The sequence below is a fragment of the Dryas octopetala genome, chromosome 3 (assembly GCF_963921425.1).
Source record: "Dryas octopetala chromosome 3, drDryOcto1.1, whole genome shotgun sequence".
NCBI lineage: Eukaryota > Viridiplantae > Streptophyta > Magnoliopsida > Rosales > Rosaceae > Dryas > Dryas octopetala.
The window spans coordinates 24,268,102-24,292,683 of NC_141368.1; the positions used below are offsets into that span (position 1 = coordinate 24,268,102).

General features: G+C 35.7%; 2 protein-coding genes across 2 annotated transcripts; one reads left to right on the forward strand and one right to left on the reverse strand.

The window, feature by feature from the left end:
- The first annotated feature begins 759 nt into the window (after positions 1–759).
- Positions 760–2,270, forward strand: LOC147291939 (transcription termination factor MTERF15, mitochondrial-like). Its single transcript, XM_086236176.1, has one exon. The coding sequence runs from the start codon at positions 867–869 to the stop codon at positions 2,058–2,060; it is 1,194 nt and encodes a 397-aa protein (XP_086092302.1). The 5' UTR covers positions 760–866; the 3' UTR covers positions 2,061–2,270.
- Positions 2,271–5,203: 2,933 nt separating this feature from the next.
- Positions 5,204–23,744, reverse strand: LOC147291940 (protein NO VEIN-like). The gene is made up of 24 exons (XM_086236090.1): positions 23,734–23,744; positions 23,041–23,174; positions 22,788–22,932; positions 22,535–22,688; positions 22,224–22,379; positions 21,925–22,015; positions 21,660–21,766; positions 21,438–21,552; positions 20,836–20,954; positions 20,655–20,720; positions 20,414–20,542; positions 20,139–20,282; positions 19,238–19,301; positions 17,828–18,042; positions 17,611–17,712; positions 16,745–16,970; positions 13,275–15,031; positions 12,473–12,685; positions 9,462–11,729; positions 8,952–9,061; positions 7,715–8,117; positions 7,327–7,641; positions 6,793–7,050; positions 5,204–6,386 (listed from the first exon to the last, which is right to left on the reverse strand). Exons 1-24 carry the CDS (start codon positions 23,742–23,744, stop codon positions 5,451–5,453), a joined length of 8,238 nt encoding a protein of 2,745 aa, XP_086092216.1. The 3' UTR covers positions 5,204–5,450.
- Between the last annotated feature and the right edge of the window lie 838 nt (positions 23,745–24,582).

Below are 24,582 nucleotides of genomic sequence, written 5' to 3' on the forward strand. Positions count from 1 at the left end.
CTCACCTAGCTAAGCTTTGTCTTCACTAAGTGTAATAACCTAAATTTTGGCTTATGGTAATTTTGTTACTTAGATTTTTCAAAGTTGTTTTAAGGAATTAGAAATTTCTTTAAATTTATTTTAACGAACTTAGACCTTTGGTTGTAATTCTAGATCTTAGTTGTGTGAAAATGAATTTTAGAAAATGAAAATTTAAGAATTTGGCGATTATTATTTTTTTCAGAATTAAATTATAAGAGTAGGATTTTTCATTTTTTTTAAAAGCAATTTGATTATTTTGAGGTTATAGAAAATTAGTACTCATCAATACGAGTCCGTATAATTTTTCGGTGAATTATTTGGAGTCTCGAACTATTTTTGGTGAATTTCTAAAGTTGGAGAAAATATAAAATATAAAAATTTCAATAAATTTCACCGAAATTTCAAAAATTTTGAAAATTTCGGAAAAATTCTTCTGAAATATTATTAAATATGTGTTTTAATTTTAGAACCCTAAAAAACCCAAATTTTTTACAAAATTTTACTGAAAATTTCAAAATTTAATAGCCTGACTATAAGTCAGTGCTCCACAACTATTTATAGTAACGTGGGGTTGAAAACTTGAAACACGAGAGTGCGGCAACAAAATCCTATATATATATATATATATATATATATATTAAGGGGTTTAAACTTTAAAATTTCTCACCCAATTTTTTTCCCGTTTAATTATCTTTTCCTCGGGAATAACATTTGTTTTTTGGCCACTACCTCGGGAATAACTTGAAAGCGCCAAAACTTTACGGAAGAGTAAAGACCCAGTAGGTTTTTGGTCCTTTTGGATTTTCCAATACAAATCGGATCATCATCGACTATCTAATAATAACATGATACCGCTCTACAACTTGAAGATCATCAGATTGGGTTATTCATTATTTTCTTATACATTTGCTTCCAGAACTAAAAGCTTTGTTCTTCGAGATCTAAAACCCTCACATTTTTCTCTTCAAACTCAGTTATTTTACAGACGCATCACCTCAGAAATCTCAGCAAACAAACCCAATTTCACAGTGACATACCTCATAAACTCATGTGGGTTGTCCCCAAAAGATGCAATTTCAGCTTCCAAGAAGGTCAAGTTGCAATCTCCAGAAAGAGCAGACTCTGTTTTGACCCTTTTGAGAAACCATGGATTCTCTGAAACCCAGATCTCAAGGTATGTCAGGTTATGTCCAAACAGTCTTTTATCCAATCCGGAAAAAACCCTTTTGCCCAAGCTTGAGTTTTTCAGCTCTATTGGAGTTTCAAGGGAGGACCTTGCTAGGGTTCTGGCTTCCAATCCACTTCTTTTGAGATCTAGCTTAGGGAACCGTATTATACCCACTTATAATTTCCTTAGGAGTCTGCTTTCTGAGAAAAAAGTTATTTTTGTTTTCAAGAACTGCCCACGGATTTTAATGGCAGGTCACTGCAAGAACGTGGTGCCAAATATTGGGCTTTTGAGAGAATTGGGTATGCCCCAGTCATGCATTTCTCTGTTGCTAACTCATCGTAATAGCGTTTTGATGCTCAAGCTTGAAAAATTTGGTAAAGTTGTGGATAAGGTGAGGGAAATGGGATTTAATCTGGAAAAATCGAATTCTGTGTTGGCACTAGAGGCATTGGCTTCAAACAATAGTAAGCTGATATGGAATCGAAGTAGCCAAGTTTATAGGAGGTGGGGATGGTCTGAGGGTGATATTCTCTCTGCTTTCAGGAAGCAACCTATGTGTATGATTCTGTCGGAGAAGAACATAATGCAAACAATGGAGTTTTTAGTTAACAAGATGGGATGGCCATCGGAAATGATTGCCAGTTACCCAGGGGTCTTGTGTCTTAGTTTGGAGAAGAGAATTATCCCAAGGGCTTCGGTTGTTAAGGTTTTGTTTTTGAAGGGATTGATAAATGAAAACCTTAGTTTGAGTTATCTGTTCTATACTGTGGAGAAGAAGTTTATGGAGAGGTTTGTGACCAGATATCTAAATGAAGTACCTCAATTGTTGAGTGTGTATAAAGGGAAAGCTGAGATCCAGGATGTATGATGTTGGTACGTTAAAATGGGTGAGATTGTAATAGTTTCATCCCCTTGGTGCTGCACGACTCAGTGGTAGCAGCTAGCTTTTGGCACTATATTATAAGGTTGTGACTTAATTGACGTTTTATATTTGCACACAACATGCTATTCATATTTCTCTTGAGTAAATTCATTTATTTTTCAATGGCTGAAAAAAAATTCATTTGTTTGTCTTCTACTCTGCTGCCTAGTTGCTTTAGTCTTTAGACATATATACTTTCTTATTAAAAGAGCACTTGATGTTGGCCTGCTATCTGTGGTGCCACCAATTTTTGCAATTTATGGTTATTGACTTGGGTTGGTTTTGAAAATTGCGTTTGATAGAATATACACATATCTTCTATTGGGGTTCAATTTAATCTATTCTGGAGAGGAGTGAAAATAAACAAACTTTTATCTATTTTTTCAAACTATACGATATAAATTCATACAGAAAAACAAACAAGTATATATATATATATATATGTATGTATGTATGTATTCCATTGTGGGATCCCATAAATAATTTTATTTGTGAGATCCCTCATAGGGCTCACTCCATATAGTATTTCAATGATCCAAATCGTCTATTCTTTAGGTCTCTATTCAAATATTATCCTTGCAAAAAATTAGCCAAATCTTTAGATAGGCAAATGATTTTCGATTTGACTAATTTTTTGCAAGGATGATCTATGAATAGAGGCCTAAAAAATAGATGGTTCGGATTGTTGAAAATCTACATGAAGTGGGCTCATCCGCCCCATCTCACATTTAACACTAAATGTGGGATCCCGCACTTGAAGCTCCCTGTGTATTCATATATGTGTGTAAGATATCAATGGTTGCCGGTCCTTTATCCCTGCTCTGTTTATATATAATGTTCCTGCACAAGAAGCTTGCCTTTCTTAGTGGCCATGGCTGGGTTTCACTGCACCATTGTGATTCCCTTGTGTCAGCCTTTTTTCTGAGACCTTATGGATGAAGGGTGCAATGTACGCAGCAACACTTGTCTTATTTATAAAAATATAAAAAGAAAACAGATATGCAGCTCTTGTGGCTGTTGATTGGGTTCAGGGGACTAAAGATCCAACATTGAAAACTCATTTGGCAGTTGTATCTATGGGGATAGTTCTCTAATAATGTAAAAAGACGACTTGTTTATTTTCTTACTTGGATGATAGTTCTCTAATAGTGCTTCTAGTTTTTATTTAAACATAACTTCATGCATGCCATTCAGTGCTGCAGATCATGAGTAAATGAGTGCTTGTGTATGATTTTCCTGCTGTTATTAGTTCGTCCAAGATTATGGCATGATAGCATTCGTGTTATGTACCTTGTTTATGCATAGTCATTTCTTCTCTGATTCTTCCACACGCGAAGAGGTTCTTCCACATTCCTATGGTATCCTTTATGCTTGCAATCAATAATCGTGGGACTACTTGGTATAATCTCTAACATAAATTTGCCGGTGCAGTTCAAAAATCGCCTAAAACCCCAAATGATCCCAAAACCAAGATCTTTGTGGGCGCGATTTACTGATGCGACAAGTTGTCTAGATGAAAATTTCTTCGTAGTATTTTGATCTTATCACATTTTGATTCTGTTTGCCGAGAAAAATGAGTGGTCGAAAAAAAGAAAGAATAGCTGTTTTTTGTTTCATTTATACTGTTGGATTGCAAGAATTGGTGCTTGAGTCATTATCAAGCTGATCACCTGAAAATGGAAACTAGAAGTATAAATTTGTTTACTGGGAACCAAACTTCTTTTGTTTGGTCTGATTGGGGAATCAAACTGAGCGTCTGTGATTTGCGTTTGATCTGTTTAATAATGGGGAATATTGTATGGTAATTTGGAAGTGTTTATTTGGTTTTGCGGTGATAATACTGAAAAGTGTTGTTTGGTTCCCTTTAGCGATATGCTTGTGCAGCACTTCTATGTCGCACTTGTAAGTATTTACGGATCAGTATATATTTGGCCCTTCTGAATGTGGATTTTCTGCACCTCTTTAATAATTTGCAAATGATTGTTGACATTTGGAAACCTTGCTTACATCGTGAGTCACCTCACCATGGTCCAACAATGTTGAACAATCATACATTGTTCCTCGCATTAAAATGTGCATTACTGCTATAATGTATAGGTGAATTCAATTTAACTGCTGAATCAGATCGTTACATTGCCCTTAAGTTTAGCAGATGCTTCCCCACCTTGAATTTCAGTTGGAGATCTCTCTGTTCTTTTTTATTTCTCCGTCTTTATTACATTTCGAATATTTTTGCATACTTTTACTAGTAGCATCTACATTTGTCATGTTGTACTTGTAGTATTAAATTTGTCAAGAATGCATTTTGGAGAAATTTCGACTTGCGTTAAAACTTAAAAGGAGAGTGGGTTGCTGGAGATATGGTCATAGTATCTGTTAGTTTGCTTTTGTCCCACAGACATGGTCTTAAAAAAATCTGTTAGTTTGCTTTTATGTGGAGCCGTGAACTTGTAACAACAAGCCTATCATAAACGGTTAAATTTTAGACTAGAAAACCAGGAAAAAAAAAACTCAAATCTTAAACGGTCCAATATTAGCAATATTAAGGCTTGCGAAGCAACAACGAGAGAGAGACCCCCAACAAGCACAACACAGACCCCAAAAATTGAAAAAATCCATTTTGGAATAGGCGAGTAATCAAAGGTTCAACAACACGTAAACTGTTATTTGAAATTGAAATACCCAAATTTATTTCTAAATGAATAATAATATTCCCCAACCCAAACAGAACACTACGACCAAAAGCACTTTCAAATGTCTTTATTGATCTATGAAACCTATTTGTTTTCTGCATATAACCCCAAAAGCAACATGCAGAAAAACATATGTGGGAAGATGAGGTCAAAGATTTTGGTTTTTGGTTTTTTAATTCTGGGTTCAAAGACTATATATGCCCCACAATGACCAAGCCACTAACTCAATTGACAGAAATTTGAAAATTGTCTTAGAATTGCTAACAGAATAAAACACAAAGACCAAATTGATAATTTTTAAAACATGAGAACCAAATGTGTTTTTTAGTCAAAATACAGGGATCAAAAACATAATTTTCCCAAAAAAAATTATGTACAATAAACAGTTAACATCTAATCAAAAATCTCATTCATCACTTATGTACATTGCGGTCACAGAAATTTTCTTATCGATTGTACATACAACAACAAACAGAGACGACAATTCTTCGATTGAATATCAAGAATCCTGGCTGAGGGTCACAACATACAAATATTCAAATTTTAATAGTTTCTCCAAATTTCAATACCGGTGTCCTGATCATAGCTATAATCTTTATACCGAGTCAATTTCAAACAAACAGAGAACGCCATGAAGTACCTTTTAGGACACAACAGCAAACTCCTTCTGGTTCTCCGGTAGCAAGACAGCCAAGCGAAGCTGGCACAATTTCGCCAGATTGTTGTACACTGAGACCCTTGCAACATTATTTGGCAATAAAATGACATGTGCAATGCTGAAAGCTTCACCTTTCTCAATTGCAAATTGCAACTCTCTCATTGATATGACAAACCAGTCTTTTTTTGAAGATTTGGTTGCTTTAACTTCAATGAACTGTTTACTATTGTCCTCCTCTACAACTATGTCATATGGTAGCCCAGTTTCGCGATGTTCATTAACCCACTTCACAACTGACTTGCCAGCTTTCTCAATAAAGTATTTAAAAGCAACCTGCTCACCTTGTCTCTCAGTTGGGATTGCTTGTGCTTCATTGGGTGTGCCAAATCTAAGTTGATCTCTCTTGCTAAAAGTAGATGAACCCAGGTCAAGAGGGTCAGAAACAAGACCTAAATTAATTGGATCAAGTTCAATATGCTTTGCGAAGTCAGTCTCATTGCAATCCCTCCCAAAATTCTCTAGCAAATGAGTTGAATCTGGAGAAACTAAAGCCGCAGATGCTGCTGAATCATCTTCTATGGTCCAATTATTGTCAACTGAAATGGGAGTCAAATTACCTGTTTGTATAACAATGCCCTCTGTTGAAGCAAAACTTGTCTGGAGTGATTTATCATTCTGTGTCATTGAATGCACAGAAGAAAGGGACCAAACAGATTCACCATCAGGAAGCTTCGACACCTTTTGGCTATTTAAGATGAAAAATTCTGTCTGCTCCTCAGTTGAACCTGATTCTGCCATGGTTGTGATCATATGAAGGAAATTTGCCAAGTGTAGTTCAGGATTTCCATTAAAAAACAAGCGAGAAAGTTCCATAAATAGTGCATGAGAATCTGATTCTTGGGTCGTATACAAAATGCTACCCTGTATTCACAAGATAAAAGCAATAAGGTTATGAAAGAGAGTGAGAGATAGTATTTGCATGTCTCAATCACACCAAGTTCCATACGTGCTTGGTGAAATATCTTCCAAAATCAAAAAACTGTTACAAGCAACATTTTACAGGAGAAATGAAAAAAATAAAAATTTATAAATAAAAAGAGTCTGCATTTTTGCAGGATACATTTCTGTTTTCTTTTTTTTTTACCGAAACGAAGTATGGAGGATGCATGTCACATAACCAAAAAGATCAAATGCTAATTCCTGGTATTCTAGTGTGCTGTAAATATATTGTGGCTCCAACAAACTTCTAAATTTGTTTGCAGTATACTAAAAGCATTAAGAGATGCACACAAGCGTGCATGCACATTCAAAGGATGAAATACCATACCTCCAGAAGACAACTACATTCAACTTGCTTCTGGGACTCACTTCCAGCACTCCTTATAGTATTCCGGTAAAACAGCTTTTCAACAACTACTACTTGAAGACGATTTAGGATATCAGAACCAGACTGCTTGAGTTGAGAATATTTATCTGGGCGTACACTATGTAAGTAGCGCTGTGCATATGGAAGAGCCCAATCCAGTAAAGCAGCTTTAAAGCTAGAGTCTTCCAGACCATAATATATTGCCTCACGAGTTACAATCTGCAAATAAATGCACAAAGCATAGGGTGATTCAGGTGTACAGTCTCTTGACTTATTTTATTTTTAAAAAAATTTATTATCCTATTTTCTTTGTTTTTAGGAGTGCATACATATAGATCCTTTATTATACATTGTGCAATGTAATATCACATAAGAATGCGCAAACTTAAAAAATATTATGACTTATTGAAGTCCATTTATACCACAAAACATGTTGCATGTTCATACACATGCGCACTCCTTGTGCGTGTGCACATGCACACACAGATATCTTACCTCTGAAAGAGCAGGAATCCCTAAAGTTTGCATGAGGATGGACACTTTTGTACGTAGCATCTCTTTATCATCCTTACTCAGTTCACCAAAGTAGAGAAAATCAATGCCATCCAAATGCTTAAACTGCTTGCTTAAAGTCTCATCATCACACCAGCACAAAAGACCAAAGGAAGGATGTAGCGAAACCCACTTATCTTGTACAGTAGGAAGCACCATAAATTGCATCTTTGTGAGAGAATCTTTCAAGTATACAATATCCTCAGCACTCAATCCTGATTTTAGTCCATCAGCCCACTTCAGAAAAACTTGAAAAACCTGAGACAAGAAACAATTAGGTCACAGTGCAGCTTGCATTAACTGTAATATTGCTCAAAATTTGATTACTTACTGCATTAGCTGCTTGTGAAGGCAAAGCAACATTTGATAAATGCAGCAAAATCTGAAGGTAGCTACGGAGAGGAGGGGTCTCATGTACTCCACATCCGTCAACAAAGAAGTCATGAAGGCCTGGGTAGAAATTGCAAAGGGTCTTATTCAAGGGATCATGAGTTGTTCCTGTTGAGCTGCACTGAGGATGGATCTCCTTGATTTGGTCTACGAAGGAAACGGAATCATGCCAATATACTTCTTCAGGGGACAAAAATGTACCAGATACCACATCCTCATGCCTGAATCTAGATGCATATGGAACAAATATGGAAGGTCCTGAATTGAAATCCTCTGCTATTTTCTGCTTCGAAGCAGTCATTTCATTCCAGATTAATGTGTAAAATTTGAACATTTGCGCTAGGCTGGAAGACAGAATTAAGGAAAGACTATCATTTAAAATGTGAAGCATCATGCAAAATTAAACAAATAAACAATAAAATGTAAAACATAAGAATTTCATATGGTACTGAATGGATAATGCAAGCCCAAGGAAAACATCAGAAGATGCACTTATAATGAGAATTTTTAAGTGAAATTTTTTGGACAAATGATGGCAACGATATCAAATAGCATACATAAGCTCACATGACTACATTGAAGCAAGACTAAGGTTGGTTTTGGTTAAAAATAAGCTTATCCACCAGAAGCATACAAAAAAAATTAAGAGTGAATTAGAACATGATGATTTGGAAGAGAAATGCAGAAGGCAAGAAGGTTCAAATAGTGATTGAGGACATCCTTGGCTAAGATAACAAAATTTGACCAAGAGATCACACATATTGTCCGGAATATTATCCACCAGCATGGCTTCACAAAGAATTTTGATCCAACAAAGACCCAGTGGCCTGTGGTTCACAGCAGTGACCTTTGCTTATTTAAGTCTAAGAAAACATAATGCATCTTTAAACATGGAAATATGTAGAAAGCAATTTTTTTTTTTTTTTTTTTTTTTTTTTTTTTTTTTTTTTTTTATAGGAAACAAATTTTCTTCAGCTCATAATTCCCACCCAAACAAGCTAAATATAATATCCCTATAGAACCACTGCTTATGGTTTAAGCACTTATATTTTATTTGGTCTACTAGTATTAACAATATTGGTGAGCCATAAGATATCCAAAGTAAGAAACAGAAGCTAATGATATCGCTTCCGAATAAATGAAGTCAATCATAACGGAGGGAAAAGTCAAGATCATACCTGGCTTTGAACGGGTTCTCACGTCTCCATAGTTTCAAAACCTCCACAGCATCGTCAAGAGAAACTATTGTCTTAAACCCAATATCACTTACAAAATTTCCACTTCTCACCTGTTTCAAAAGAAAAATGTACCAAATTGGATTATGCAAAACTTCCAAACAAGATTTAAGGTTTTCATATAGCTGAAATTGTAATTGATTACAGTGAGATTTATAATTCACAATCCACGGTAAATTATTGTCACATCCTGTTACAGTAGGCTTTTCAGAGGCAAAAGCTGCAAAATTTTCAAACTTAATTTTACAGAAAAATGCATAACCTTAGATGTCTTACAAAGAGGAAGGGAGAAAATCATAATCGGATTGCTGACTGAATTGAGGTCAAATTTACATATGCATTATACTGAATGAAGTCTCAATCTAATATATCAAGGTTAGGTAGCATTGGCTAAATAATAACTTTTGAAATCATAAATGGGGAGGTAATTCCATGTAGATATACCAAACTAACCTTAGGAACAGCAAATGGAGCAGATGCACCAAGAATCGAGCGCACTGCATCAGAATCATGATATAAATCTTTAGGATAGTGAAGTGCATCATCCATCGTTGATGCTACCCATTTCACATCACAGATGTTGCTTATAAATGAAGATTTGAAGGGCTTTCTATCTGCTACAGATTTAGAGGTACAATAACCTGTAGCTTTTTCACTATAACAATCATCCCATAAAGTATCAAGAACCTCTAAGAGATATTTACAACCACTTTTATTTTCATCTCTGGCCAAAAGGAACAATAAATCAACCAATTCAGGGGACTCCCAATCTGTGACATTTGATCCAAGGGAAATTAAGTCCTTATCCCATATCACATTTTTAAATAGTCCATCAGACATATCAGTAATTCCCTTCTCAACTTGATTAACTTTCACAAAATCCGTTATTCCAATTTGCTGGAAAAATTCCCTCCACTTCATCAGTCCACATGGGAGCAATTTTGTGACTGGATGCTTCAAATAGGAGATGTCAACCTCATGCCACTTCATATCCACCATACTAATCAACTTATTTATGTCAACAGGATTCCCAAATTCTTTACTGAAATGGATTAATACCTCAGAAGGTCTTTTAAAACCATGATTTGTTGATATATAAGCTTTATTTTGTATTTCTGAGATTATGTGTTCCCTTTCAACATGACAATCAGAACAGCTTGACTGTAGGTGGACCATTACAAAGCAGACATATTCAGTCATCAAATTCTTATCCCTATCTGTAATTTTGTTATCAGTTATAGCTGGCAAGATGTGCACCTTGACAATTTCATGTGCAGACAACTGCTGGACACCAATTCTACCAAGCATGCTAGTGAGTTTGTCAACTGTCGCTGCATCCTTGGATGACATATCTACAGATGACATAGAAAAGAGGGCAGGACTTACAATCCGAAGCTTGGAATGTAAATTTGGAAAAGACTCAAGTCCATGCTGACCCTTAAACCTAGTGCTTAAGGCATCCAAATGTAACCAAATTGGGCCTTCGTCTACTGCGCCATATGTACCATCTGAAAGAGGAATCAATGCAAGCTTCCGAAGGTTTTCTATGAATTCCATTTCCATTCCAAAGTCAAATGAAGCTCCCACAGAAGAATTGAATGACATTGCATAAAGTGCACTTAGCCAAGAGGCCAACCAACCTAGACCCATTGATTTGAGGCCATTTTGCACATGACATAAAGAGTCCATAACTTGAAGCAGAACTTTGGGTCCATACTCCGCAATACCTAATGCTCTTGCAAGTGGATCAGGCAGAACTATATTTTTATCCAAGAATCCAAGGCCAAGATGCTCATGTAGTAAACCATCAGGAAGGAGCAAGCGAGCCTGTTCATTCCAACCTCTTAGGACCTTGCAAGGAGGAACCCATTCATTATTTCCTCCTTCCAGGAGTAAGCAATTTGACATACGTAATTTAGAAATAATCAATCGAGGAAGAGAAGAAAAGAAACCATGCACTTCCCCAACAAGCGGAACAAAGGACATATAAGCTTCCACAGCTCTTCCTGGATTCTCTCTAAAACATGGAAGAGAACAAAAGGATTTCTCTACATTAACAAACAAATTAGGAAATTCTGATAATAGCCACTGGTTCCATGGACTATCACCATCCACTTCTTCTCTAGATGAAGGAAGAACAAAATCCCCCTGAAGAATAAATTTCAGGCCATATGTTCTTAGAGGAAGAAATGCAAAAACAGGCTGTTGGACTAGATTTGGACTATAATCGCCATTATCTGATTCCTTCAATGTAAATGCTATTGAGATTTCCGTTTTTTGTACATCACAGCGAATAAAATCTGCTTGCAATTTCTGGGATACCACAAACCATGTCATTTTCTTGTTCCCATGCGAAACCTTAACGATACCATCTCCCACAATTTCTTTTCTCATGACAGTAAGTGAATCATCAAGCAAGTTTCTCAACTTGATACACTGGAGGCGGTGAAGAAAGAGTAATAAAGATGGATGAAGATCTGAAAACATATTTATAATGTTTTTCATGACAGTTGCATCTGATAATTTTGATCTGAAAGGAAGAACAATGCAAGTGTTCCAGCAGTTTCGATCCGGCTGATCACTGTCACTAGAAGTTAGCCTATTAAACAAGTCAACATCGCAAGGAGGTACAACTGTTGGCAAAACAAAACCAATCTGACCCTGACTTATATCAAACTTGATATGGAATCCATTGGAATGAATTTCCGGAGCTTCTGTGACCTGCAGAAACATCCGCACAAATCAATGAACGTGCATTATCAATAGTGTATGGATACATTTAAGAGCCAAAAGGAAAATTGGCTTTCTTAGTTTGAGTACCATATTACAGAAGCCGCTTCAACCTCTACGTATTACGAACACAGTACCACTTTACAGGTAATTCTATTTGCACCTAATTTTTCACTTACCACACCCATTTAATAGTTAAAAATTACTCTTCTCGACAAGTTATGACTAAATTGCCAATCTTTTGATCAGCACTTCAGATCACCATCTTTTGATATTCTGGATTATTAAAGGAGGATAAAAATATCATCATATACAGGGAGATAAACCTATAACTACATCAAAACTCTCTCTCTCTCTCTCTCTCTCTCTCTCTCTCTAACCCAAAACTAACTGAATCAGAAAGTAAAACATACCGACTATGAATCCAACGGAGCAAGGCTCCTCCCAAACAGGGAAAGAATCCCAGAACAGTATGAATGAAGATGAGAGATTTCATTAAGAACTACAATAACAAATCATAGCAACAATAAAAACTTTTAAACAAGACCCTAATAAGGCCTGCCAAGAAATTTGAACAATGGCATGACTGTATGAGCTACTTAAAGCAGCAAACAATCAAGTAAACACAAGTACTGTTTGACATGGAAAGAAAGAGAGAGAGAGAGAGAGAGAGAGAGAGAGAGAGGAGGGAGAACATGCAGAGAATAATAACTGCAGTGTTTTTCGCGACCTACCCGAAATACTGATTTGAACCCAATGCCCTTCTGTCCTATATATCCAGCATTAGATCCTTTCTTCGTTGAACTTCCAACATCACATAGTGCTTTAATGTTCTGGGCAGAGAAGCCCCGCTCATTATTTAAAACAATAATACCTGACTCTTGAAGAATGAATGTTAGAGTTGGCTCTACATTTGTTGGGTAGGTATTATCATCAGCATTTTGAACCTGAAGCAATAAGGAAGAATAAATACATGCAAAGATTGTATGTATAAAACCAAGTTTGAAACATGACAAGACTTCCAATAGGCCAATTAAAGAGATGTTATATGTATATGGGGTAGGGATTGGGTTATGCATATGTATGTGCATGAATGTCTGGGTGTGAGATAAATTAGACTGTTTATGGATAAGTGTTAGATAAATTACTCACCTGATGTATCAATGGACTTACAAGATAGTAAGTGGTGATGACTGATTCAAATAGACGAGGCCAAATTTAATATTCTAACAAGGTAAAACATCACATATTCCAAAAGTTATACTTTTCACAACCTAGGAGAACTTCCAGAAATTACATGGCAGCATATAATAAGATAAATGATAGAGGGAAGAAGTTTGAATATTAGCAAAATTCACTTAGCAATCAGCATCCAGGAGAACTTCCAGAACTTACATGGCAGCATATAATATGATAATTGATAGAAGGAACGACAAAAACAACAAAGAAAGCAATAGACCTTCTATATGGTTCATTTCATTATTGATTAGATGACTGCACTAAGCACAATGAAAAGAAACATGAAAGCAGCTTTACCAGCTCAAGAAGAAAGTGTGAATCCTGAGAATACAATTCCTGAGAAAGACAATGTAGAGCTCTCCCTAAGCGAGCATGCTGCTTCTTCAACATGATACTTTCAACACTTGATAGACTTGAATCAAGACCAAATTCATCTCTCCTGATTGCCTCAATTACCTGGGCTGCATCTTCACATTCATTAAGTTCAGTAGAATGTTGTGTGTAACCACTGCCAATTCTAGCATCAGAAACTTCTGCACTGCCAATCTTCAGACAGACATCAGAACATCCACCTTTCTGCTCATCTGCCCTAACAGATGCACCCATGCTCCCTTCAGAAGCAGAAAACTTATCTGACACATCTTGTATATGCTTTGAGACCGACCCCTTTTCATATCTAACAGCATTGGAGCATGAATCCCCAGATATGACCAAGTTAATAGTATCATTGCCGCAAAATGCATAGTAATCATTAATCCACTCCACTATACCAAGAGACAATCCAACTTCATGAAGCATGAGACGCTGCTCTGATTGGCTGCATTCAGACAAAATGGCTGAAGCAGCATATTTGACAACAGATTGCATCCCAGAAAGCAATACATCAGTGGCAAAACCACGAAACTCTGCAGGTAGATACCCAAGACATTCAAGGACAAATCTTGATATAACCGATGTCGCAATATTCATCTTGCTTAAGTCTCTGTGTAATTCATTAGAGAAATTATCAGTACCCACTTCACCAACCATTTCTTGTCCAGACTGTGCTTTTCCATTATTAAGAGAATTCTTATTTTCATAAACTTCTATATCATCTAGATAATTCTTCAAAATGACTTCAAATGCATGTTGAGTATGGATTTTTAAAAGGGACACAGGGACATGTTTTTCTCCCCCAACTAGTGAAAACAGAGATAACATTTTCAACGCTGTTTGGAAAGAGGATCCTTGAAGTGCAGCTTCCAAGAATGAATCTATGGTAGCTAAATGATCTAATCGAATCACTTTTCCGTCCTTGGTCACCAAACACAACAATTCATTTGTCTTGACTTCATTCAATAACCATGGTATAAGAGGACCAAGGGAGGGAGCAAATAAAAGGTCCCAATGTAACCATAAGTTTAAATCTGACATCATTGGTGCCCTATGTAAGACTTGAATCGCATCATGGGATTTTGCTTTCTGGCCACTGTTGGTATTCACCAAAGTGCTTTTCAATATGGCATTCTCATAGTGTGCTGATGAGTCTATAGCATAACTAGTTCCACATAATGTCATTGAAAATAGAACACATTTGGAAATCACAGTGTTTTTATGCTTTCCCACTATGCTTAAAAAATCTTCTACTGAACCATTTTCGATAGTTTTGAAACTAACCGAAGGGAACTGCTTCCTAAGCAGCAACAAAATGTTCTGTTTGGTAATATTTTCATCCTCCCATAAACTATTCAAAGCTTGAGATACTACAACAACCAAATGGTGCTGGAGCATGCAAACCTCCAAAGGGCACTTTTCACTTGCGTCACCAGTCAGAAACTTGCACAGCTCATGTGGCAGTAGACAAGCATATTTTTCTAAGAAAATTAAAAATTCCCCATAACCAAGTGATCCAAATTCCTTGACACAAAATTCTTTTACTAACCAAAGCTCGCAATCATAAAGCTTTCTCAAGAAGATAAATATCTTCTCCTGAAGAGATGTACTATTGCTATGCATACCCTGATCAATCTCAAAATACATAGCAACTTTCCGGATTATGTCCTCAACGGAAACACCTGTGAAATTTAATTACAAAAGACCATAAGGCAAACAATTTTCGTGAAGAACAAATATAGGAAAGGTTGCCAAATTAAACGAGGGAAGTACTGAGAAATGAGATACTAGCTTATATAATTGGATCATTTTACTAGGCAAACTTGCTACTGTAAAGTCTGAAATCCAATTTTTAATTATCATGATGAGATCACTTTGTTAATGAACATCTTATAATGGGAAAAATGCCCCATTTGAGAGAGAGATGGCCCAAGTACAAGTGCCCACCCTCTATCAAAAGAATCGCCTAAGTACAAGTGCCCACCCTCTATCAAAAGAATGGCCCAAGTAAACTTCAACAGCTGGAAAACTATATTCAGACAACCAAGTGGAAAAATACTCTTTACAGCATAAATTCAGATACAAATGGTGCCAGCTAAATTAATTGGAAAAGAGCTGCTTCAAACCGGTCTTTATTTTTAATTAAAAACAATAAATAAAAAATTACCAAACTGGCCTTTAGACGTTAGGATAAACTATATTGGCAAGGCAGTGCAAGGATAAAGCTACTTTGATAATTGCCTAAGGCCTCCTGTCCATTAAAGATACATGACAAGCCACTAATTAATTACTCAAAAAGACAGCTGCTTGTGTTATTACGTTCCAAGACAAAAACCAACGCCGAACACCTGGCAAAAAGCGCCAATCGTTTGACAACTGCATCTGCATTTAGCTACACAATAAAAACACTAACTATAAATCCCCTAAAACATATTTAAACACACTATAAAAAGAAAAAAAAAAAAGAAACCTAATAAACCCCACAATTATTAAGATTCAGGTAGAAAAAAAAAAAAAAAAAGTAATGTAGATGCAGATGCAGTTGCAGCTAAAGTTGTGCTCGGTAGACGCGCATCGGTCATGAGGAGTCCTTCTTGTTACGTTATTTAGTTGTCCATGTTCTTTTGAGTAACAAATCAAACTTGCGTCCTATTGAGTAATTTCAGGAGTTCTTAAACCCTTAAGAGTAAGAGATCTTTGAGTTAAGGCCCCACTTCTAAAAATGAAGCTTTTAATAGTCCAATAAAGTACTAAATATTTATAACTTTTTATTTTTAAAACAGAAACTTTTCATTATCCTATTTATATACAACGAATTTCCAGGGTCTACTGTTCTATCTTTTGTTCTTTCAACTATATTATTCTAATTTTATAAGTGTTATTTTATTTTGTTTGGAATCACTTTTTAACAATAACTATGTTTGATAGAAAACATGAATCTGGACATGAAAAACTTAAACAAGAAAGTATATCAAATTCATTAATAACTTTTATTCTAACACTAAATATCAAAAAAACTAATGTAAAATCTCCTCTAAGAACTCAAATTGCTTCGAACTGGCTTTGAAAATTGTATAATTGTTGTAGCAGTAGCAGGTTCACAATACATATATACATATATATATATATATGCAAAATTGTTTCAAATTTAAATTTTTGTACACTTTTTTTTCCCCAAATTAAAGACCAGACATTGGCAATAGTAGTTTCCATCCATGAGCCAAAACTGATTGCTTATTGTTTTTCAATTTAGGATTTTACACCAAAAATAAGGTAAATAAAAAGTACTCTTAATCTACACAAAAAAAATGAAAAGCATGAGCAAAAAGTCCAATAAGTTTTGTTTTTCATTTCCTTTTTCTTTTAATCTCTAAAGATAATTAATCATCTTCTACCTGATTGACCACCACAAATAGATGATACAGTGCAAACGCCTGCTGATGTTGTTAGCGGAATATCTTTGTAGCAGACCACTCGTTCAGTGTTGGTGTGCAGATCCACTTGCAGGGTCTCCCAGACCTTCTTCTTGAGTTTCAATACATCATCAGGCTCACCTTTGAACCCAGGAAAAGTAACTCTCTCCCCAACTCGAGCAGATTTTGGTGGATCAACCAATTCAACCTGAAAAGTGCACCCAAGGTTGAAGATATTTTATCAGTAATTACATTAGTGTCTAACTATCCATATCCATTCATGCCTGGAAATCAAAGTTTATTCTCGACCATTGCACTAATGGATTGAGGAAGGTTCTGAAAACAAACAAGTATTTACAGTAGTGTCCAAAAAAGTTAAACTTCAAAGAACAAGAATTACAAAGGCATAATTTTTCCAAATTGTGACTAATAGAAACAAACAGAACTTTCTGTACAAGCTAGACATTCTAAATTAGTAAATTACTTTCTGACTGTGCATCTAAAACCACTGCAGGATTTACACAAAACATATTATAAAAATATATCCATGGCCTTGTGTAGAATAAGGCCAGCACTGATAATCATTTGCCTGCCAGAAATGGACTCTTTTTTATAGTGCAGCAATTTATAAAGAAATTTATGGAAAAAATATTTTGAGAATATTCCTAACTAACAAGGTCAGAGACCAAAAGTTAAAATCAGTTATCACCGATACCATAAGCTGACTCTGATGTTTGGTATCATTTACAGGGTCTGATTAGTTATACAGGCTATCATTATAGCAGTGAGTGTCTTAGCATGAGCACATAAGATGCAGACACTAATTAAAGGTATATAGGGCTGCTTACCGCGGTGTGGTCACTTTTGGTAGCAGTAAGAACCATTGCTTGTGATTTAATACCCCGCATGATCACTGGATTCAAGTTGCAAAGAACACAAACCTTCCGATTCTGCCACAGAACAATTGATATGAATAAACTAATGGATTAGTAGGTGCTCTCAAAAAGTAAATGGAAATTAATTCAAAATTTATTATTAAAAAATCTGTAAGATGCAAACACAAACCTGCATTTCTTCTAAAGGTATATACTTCACAAGTTCACTGACAACTATTCTAGGCTGTCCTTCACCAACATCAATCTCTTCCACTGAAAGTGAATCAGCAAAAGGATGCTTCTCAGATTGTGTAATGAGGCCAACACGAATATCAAGCCTAGAAATGGAAATCTCTGCGTCAGCTGCAGATTTTTTGGACTGTCGCCTCTTCTTTCTAGTTCCTCCTGTTACAACAATGACTTCTTTAGAATATATACAACAATTCCTTATGTAGTAACAACTAAAAGGGACAAAGTATTCTTTTCAAGTGCAAGTGCCCATATAAAACACAAAGCTTGTGAGCTTATGAGGTGAACACATTAAGGAGAAGCTATGTATAATGTAATGTGAAGAATATCACCCAACAAAGAGGTATGAAAAGTATGAATTATTAGTTAATAACAAAGATCATCCTCATCACAGCAGGATTATGAATGAAAGGGGAAAAGATCATCCTCCTAACAACAAAGGAAGTAAGAAAGAAAGAGACTTCCTTGCACAGAACAGGACCTGTTTCATGCTGTACGTTACCAAAAAATAGGTCAATAAGGATAAAGCATTAAACATTAGAGTTGGATTTTCTTGAATTTGAAGTTTTAAGGTTTGAAAATAGTGAAAATAGTGCAAGTTACCAGTAAATATTTAGCTTTTCTTGGAAAAACACCTAGACACCAAGGGTGCATATGGATTAGGAAGTATGAGATGGAACTTGGAGTTAGGAAGGGAGTTAAATATCAGACTACAAATTTACTCAGTTTGGGATACTTAAGGAGTTGCCAGTTTCAAAGAGACTTTAAATGGAATTTGAGCACAAAATTCCATCTTAAACTCTACTATCATCATCACCCATGCAACCACCACCACCACCACTCATGTTCACAAAGAGATTGATCCAAACTAATAAATGAGAAAGCTCACAGCTAAGATTTCATCATGCTAAATAAGTTGGCCAAACAAGACAATTTGCAATCTTGGGACTTTAAATCATGGGTTTTTAAATCCCATCATTTTGAAACTCCTTGGTACTTTCACTCATGTCATCCACCTTACCCCGGCGCTTTTAACTACATAATCTAAAGTACTTTAACCTTACCAATCACCCACAAAGAAGCATGGCAACAAAGTTCCACCCTATGACATACAATCATCTAAAACACCACTACCATCATATCATAATTGTACAAGAACAATTAGAGTGCATGTGGGCTGGGAGGGGAGGGGAGGGGGGGGGGGGGGGGGGAGGGGTTTAACAAAGGAGTGAAATGCAAGAATCTTCTCCTTAAGAATGAATCAATGTTGTAAATAGAAACCATAGCCACCACATGTATATCATTTTTACCAAGTCAAACATAGAGCAATTGGATGTAAAAGAATTCTAACCTGAAACTTTAGTTTTCTGGAGTTTCTTAGTCACCTTCACTGCTAAGGATTTTACTTCTTTTTTCTGTGTGCAATTGTAAACTTTCACCAAATGAGAATCTATGAACAGAAAATAGTCTAAGTGAAGCAGCAACTGAATCATGGAAAACTAGAGACTCCCGAAATGAAAATTATAATCAAATTGAAGTGCAGTCTACAAAGTTATTCTCAGCAACTAGTTTAATATCCAGCCACTCACTCACTTACAGAAAAAAATTAAAAAATAGATGAAGACTATACTAGTTCGGTGCTTTAGGAGATTGCATACTTAATCAGATCTAAGTTCCATAGGAAGTTAGTATTCACCATTGAGTAACTTAATGGTAAAAAAATTATTTGCTTCTAGCTAGCAGCACCTATGAAGGCTGGTAACTGCTGTTGATTCACTTTTCTAGGCAACTTAAAGTAGCTTGTAGGATTTGCTTCACTATCAAGTATTACAAGGAAATACTTATGGGTGAAGCAAGCTTTCTTGTAAAACAAATGCACCATGCAATCCTGGTGATGATATGAAATAATTAAAGATCTGTTTGTTCAAGAGCTACTTTAAGTTCCTTCTCTTATATTCTCTCTCTATCCTTTTGCTTGCTGATAGCATCAGCAGTTTTCTCCACTATTTTACTGCAATTCTCAGCAAGACGTTCATTTTTTTTCATTTCTTCAAGACTCCTAGCTCTTAAACACTATGCCATGACATACTTTCGCTACTTCAGTGACTCTTTATTTCCTTCATGCAGACGAATTAGCAATTGAATCACTTTAAATCCAATAAATCCAGGTTGTTTCTTCCTCACTCATTGATCTCAACACATCTATTCCAAAATTAATAACAGATAAAAGACAGGGCACAGCAGAGACATACCAATTCCTTGAATAATTGCTCTGGTTTCCCAATCTTATGACCGATAGGTACAATATCCCAAGGCCGTTTTGCCCAATCAATATCTCCTTTATCATAAGAAAGTGATATATGCATCTCAGGAGGCAAATTAAGCTGCTTAAATACCTTGAATGCAATTATGAAAAAAAAAAAAAAAAATTATAAAAAATATCTTAGCATGGATAATTATAGTAATACCATATGATCACAAAAAACATTTCAGAGTAACACAAACATCCACAAACAAGATTCATTACCTTGCAAGAAAATGATGGCATAAAAGGTTCCAACAAACAAGCAAGAAGATGCACTAGCCCCACTGAAGTTCTTATAACAATAGAGCAGTGAGCTCGGTCCTCCTTGTAAAGCATCCGGAACCGGCTTTCCTGCATTGTAATTATAGATGGTGACATAGCAGCAGCCGAACAACTGGTTTACAGCCATCTTCAAGCAATACACTTAACAAGTCTCTCAAACAGAAATTAAAAACATGCTTACTTCCAGATATGCATTCCCATCCCTAGAAATTCTCATTGCTGTTTTGAGTCCTTGCTCTAGTTTAACCTAAAGAAATTGCAGATAGGAATGTCAATGCCAATGCAAGAGAAATGTGAAAAACACAGGTAGGTAAGGGAAGTTCAGTCATTTACAACAACACCACCATCTAGACATCAATCACCTTCTCCATTGCTTCTATATATTGCTCCACATATTCACCAACATTTTCAGCTAATTTCTCTGTCAAAGTATCTGAGTCTGCATGCGGAACATCAGGAATAATTGAACCATATCCTTTACCTGTACATGGAATTTTTTAGTTTATATGCTGCAAAGTGTCACATTTACCATGCTTATTTGGCAAACTAGCAAACGCACATAAAAATAAGTAAAGATGCAATGAAAAAGAGAGCAAACACCATTAATACAATAGTTTATATACAATCTTGATAATGCAAAATAATTGTTTTCTTCTGTATCAGTAATTAATAATATAATATTTTTCTGTATCAAGGAAAACTATAAAAGAAATAACAGTTTCTTTTTTGTTGGTTCAGGGAAAGGTGAGGGCGAGAGTTGAACTCTGGCTGTAAGTGTGCGAGTAAGGGCTCTAACCTGGAGTTTGGCTCCACCACTAAAGCAAAAAACAGTTAAAGAGAACAGGAATTAATAATATAATGGTTCCTTAAATAACTAGTTTAATACCAGTCATCACGCTATTAATTTGTCAAAGACGAATCAGCTGAACAGTCAATACTTTTCAGAAACCAAAGGCAGACCAACCTGAACGGCTTGCAACAAAATTCAAAACTTTATTTATGAATCTGCCCAAATTATCCAGCAATTCGCTCTTCAGTTTTTGTTGCAAGTCGGCCCATGTAAATAATGTGTCTGATACCTAAAAAAAAAAAAAAAACGAGTAACAAAAGATACAGCCAAAAAAGGATATGCATTATAAACCATTAAATACAAAATTAAAACTGAAGATGGGATCAACAAAATTACCTCAGGCCTAGTAGTTAGCAAATAATATCTCCATACTTCAACGGGAATGTTGGTATCTATTGCATCGTTTCCAAAAACCCTTATGTCTTTACTCTTTAAAAATTTTCCTGTAAAACATCCAAATTTATAACACCTAGTACAAAATGCACAAAGTAGAAAACTTTGAGCTTCCATAAATAAGGCCTTCTATGAATCGTGCATCCATAAGCATAACTAATGGTCACAACTAGACTGTGGTCATAGCACTACAAGATAGTCAACTAACCTGCCTCATAATTCAGGTATTCAGTAACACTGATAGTCTTCATCAGAGTCCAATCTTGACCAGTTCCAAGAAGCATGGAAGGAAACATCACCTAAAAGCATAAACATATACAGTTGAAATTAATTCACATACATGAAAAACAACTATGAGAAAAAGTAGGCACATGCTGCCCCTGAGCTCCTAAGAAAAAAAAAAAAACAAAAAACAATGAAAGCGTGTAAGAGTATACAACACACACACATGTGGCATGTAATATCAATTTCTACTAATAAAGGATATGAAAGAAAAAAAATCCATACCTTGCAGTTAGGATCTTTTAATTCTGTCGGATTCAAAAGCTTTCGACAGTGCTCAAATTGATCTCCTCGTCCAGAAGTGCAGTCACAGCCTTGAGTTGGGCATGTCCCCTCTACGAGCCTATCGGCTAAGAACCGTTTGCTTGTGTCACAGTAAAGCTGAATCACAGTGCTAATTCAAGTTAAAATTTAAGCTACAAAAACACATTTTAAGGACATAAATCAATCGCAATGCAATAACAGGTATTAAACAAATAACGACTGAGCCAAGCAAATAGGAAAGAATCAATGCAAATACAACCAGTCAATGCTACCTGCTTCATTGTGTTCTCAGAAATCCAATCGTTCTCCAACAGTTTCTTGAAAATCGCTTGGCATAACTCCATCTGCTGCAGTTTCGATGTGCGCCCAAATTTCTCGAAGCTTATGTTGAACCACTCATAAACTTCCCTATGAATCGCATGGTATCTACAAGAATACAACAATTTACAATGAATATCAAGTCAAACGCATTAAATAGAGTTTGAAATTATCGAATTATATAAAAGTTTCACAGGAAAAGTTTACTTGTCACAGATCTCTTGGGGGCTACACTTCTCTTCCATGGCTTTGGTCTCCGTTGCCGTCCCATACTCATCAGTTCCACATATGTATACTGTATTGTGTCCCCGGAGACGGCAGTACCGTGCAAAGATATCGGCACTCAGCACGCCTGCCCAACAAAACAAAACAAACAAACAAAGATTAAATTTCAAGAGTTTTCTTGGTTGCCAAGAAAATTAGAAGAAAAAATAATTAAGAAAGGATATATGATAAATACAGCCGATGATGTTGCCAAGGTGAGGGACATTGTTGACACAAGGCAAGGCGCTGGTAATGAGGATGTTTCGCTTGGGGACCTTCTGGGCCACCTTGGAGGTAACTGCAAGGTCTCCAATGTCCGACTCTCTGTCACTGTGTCACACACTCACACACACAACCTTCAGTAGCAGAACCAGGAATATAGACTAATTGGGGCATGCAAAAATATTGGTCAAGACAAATGCCAATTTCAGTCTCAGCAACAAGAAGTCAAAAAACTGCAAGTAACAATAAAACAAAACATTTATTTTTTCTGCTATTTTTTTTTCCTCAGTAGTATTCAAACTAAAGCAAATAGCAAGCGCTTCTAAATTTTTTGTGTGCTAATATTTTCTACTCAGTAGTATACTGCATACGTACGTTACACATTTTACTGAAGAATCAAATAGCAAGCACTTCTAAGACATGTGGGAATACAAGCTTACTTATAAAGTTATAACTTATAATATCATGCACCCAAGAGACAAAAAAATAAAAAGATTCTAAACTAAAGCCAGCATTTTCCTCTTTTTTTTTCCGTAGACACTGGGAGTGGGGGAGCTAACACATAAAATCCACAATTTCAATCTTGCAGCTTAACAAAAATATCAACAACAAAAAATGCAGGAAATTAGAAACAGTAAAGAGAGAGGGAGAGAGAGAAAGGAAGTACCTGGGCTTCATGATATGCGTTAGAATTTAGAACTTGGGGTGGGGTGGGTTCATAATGAGAGAAAAGTTGATATAGAACAGAGGGATATTGATCGGAAAAGAGAGTAAAGTTGATGACTTGGGTTACTTAACGGGTGGGAGAATAATTCATATGCTTTGCTCAAGTTTACCACGTGTTGGTTTGTAGCAAGGTTTCTTTTTATGTTTTGATGATAGCCATTGGATTCTCAATCTGTGGCTGAGATTGCAATGTTAATTTTTTTTGGCCAGGAGAGATTGCAATGTTAAAAATAGGGTTACTTACAATTATATACCTCAATTATACACCATTTTTTAACTTAATATCTCAAGTTCAAAATATTGCATTAAGGTACCCCAACTATAAAATTGTGTCAGTTAGGTACCTTCACTAGTCTGACCGTCAAGAAGACAGTTATCTGATGACGTGGCACACGTGGACCCACAACTAAAAGACTTCCTTTCAATTTAGTACCTCAATTTTACCATGTTTTTCAAGTTCATACCCCAAGTTCAAAAATTTGCAAATAAATAAATGTTTTCCTGTTTTTATCTCAATTTCACTTCAACTTTTGACCCATCAAATCTCCACCAAAATCATTAATCTTATACTCATTTTGAAGCTATGAATCTCCTCTTTACAACCATATAAAAATCATGCAAAAAAGAGTTATGAAATCCGAGATAATTGGTCACAAAGTAGACCACTCGAAAATGCCAAATTTTTCAAACAAATTAACAATTTCGGGTAACCTAATTTGTGACCACTTATCTCACGTTTCATAACTCTTTTTTGAATTATTTCTATATGGTTTTAAAGAGGATATTCATA

What these genes read in the sequence shown, in the direction of transcription:
- LOC147291940 (XM_086236090.1), bottom strand. An exon ending in ATACCTGAATTATGAGGCAG is followed by an intron (nt 21,767 to 21,924) that starts GTTAGTTGACTA and finishes GATGTTTTACAG; the next exon opens with GAAAATTTTTAAAGAGTAAA. An exon ending in TGCCATCATTTTCTTGCAAG is followed by an intron (nt 20,283 to 20,413) that starts GTAATGAATCTT and finishes ATTGCATTCAAG; the next exon opens with GTATTTAAGCAGCTTAATTT.
- LOC147291939 (XM_086236176.1), top strand. Translation starts at nt 867, where the DNA reads ATGATACCGCTCTACAACTTGAAGATCATCAGATTGGGTTATTCATTA.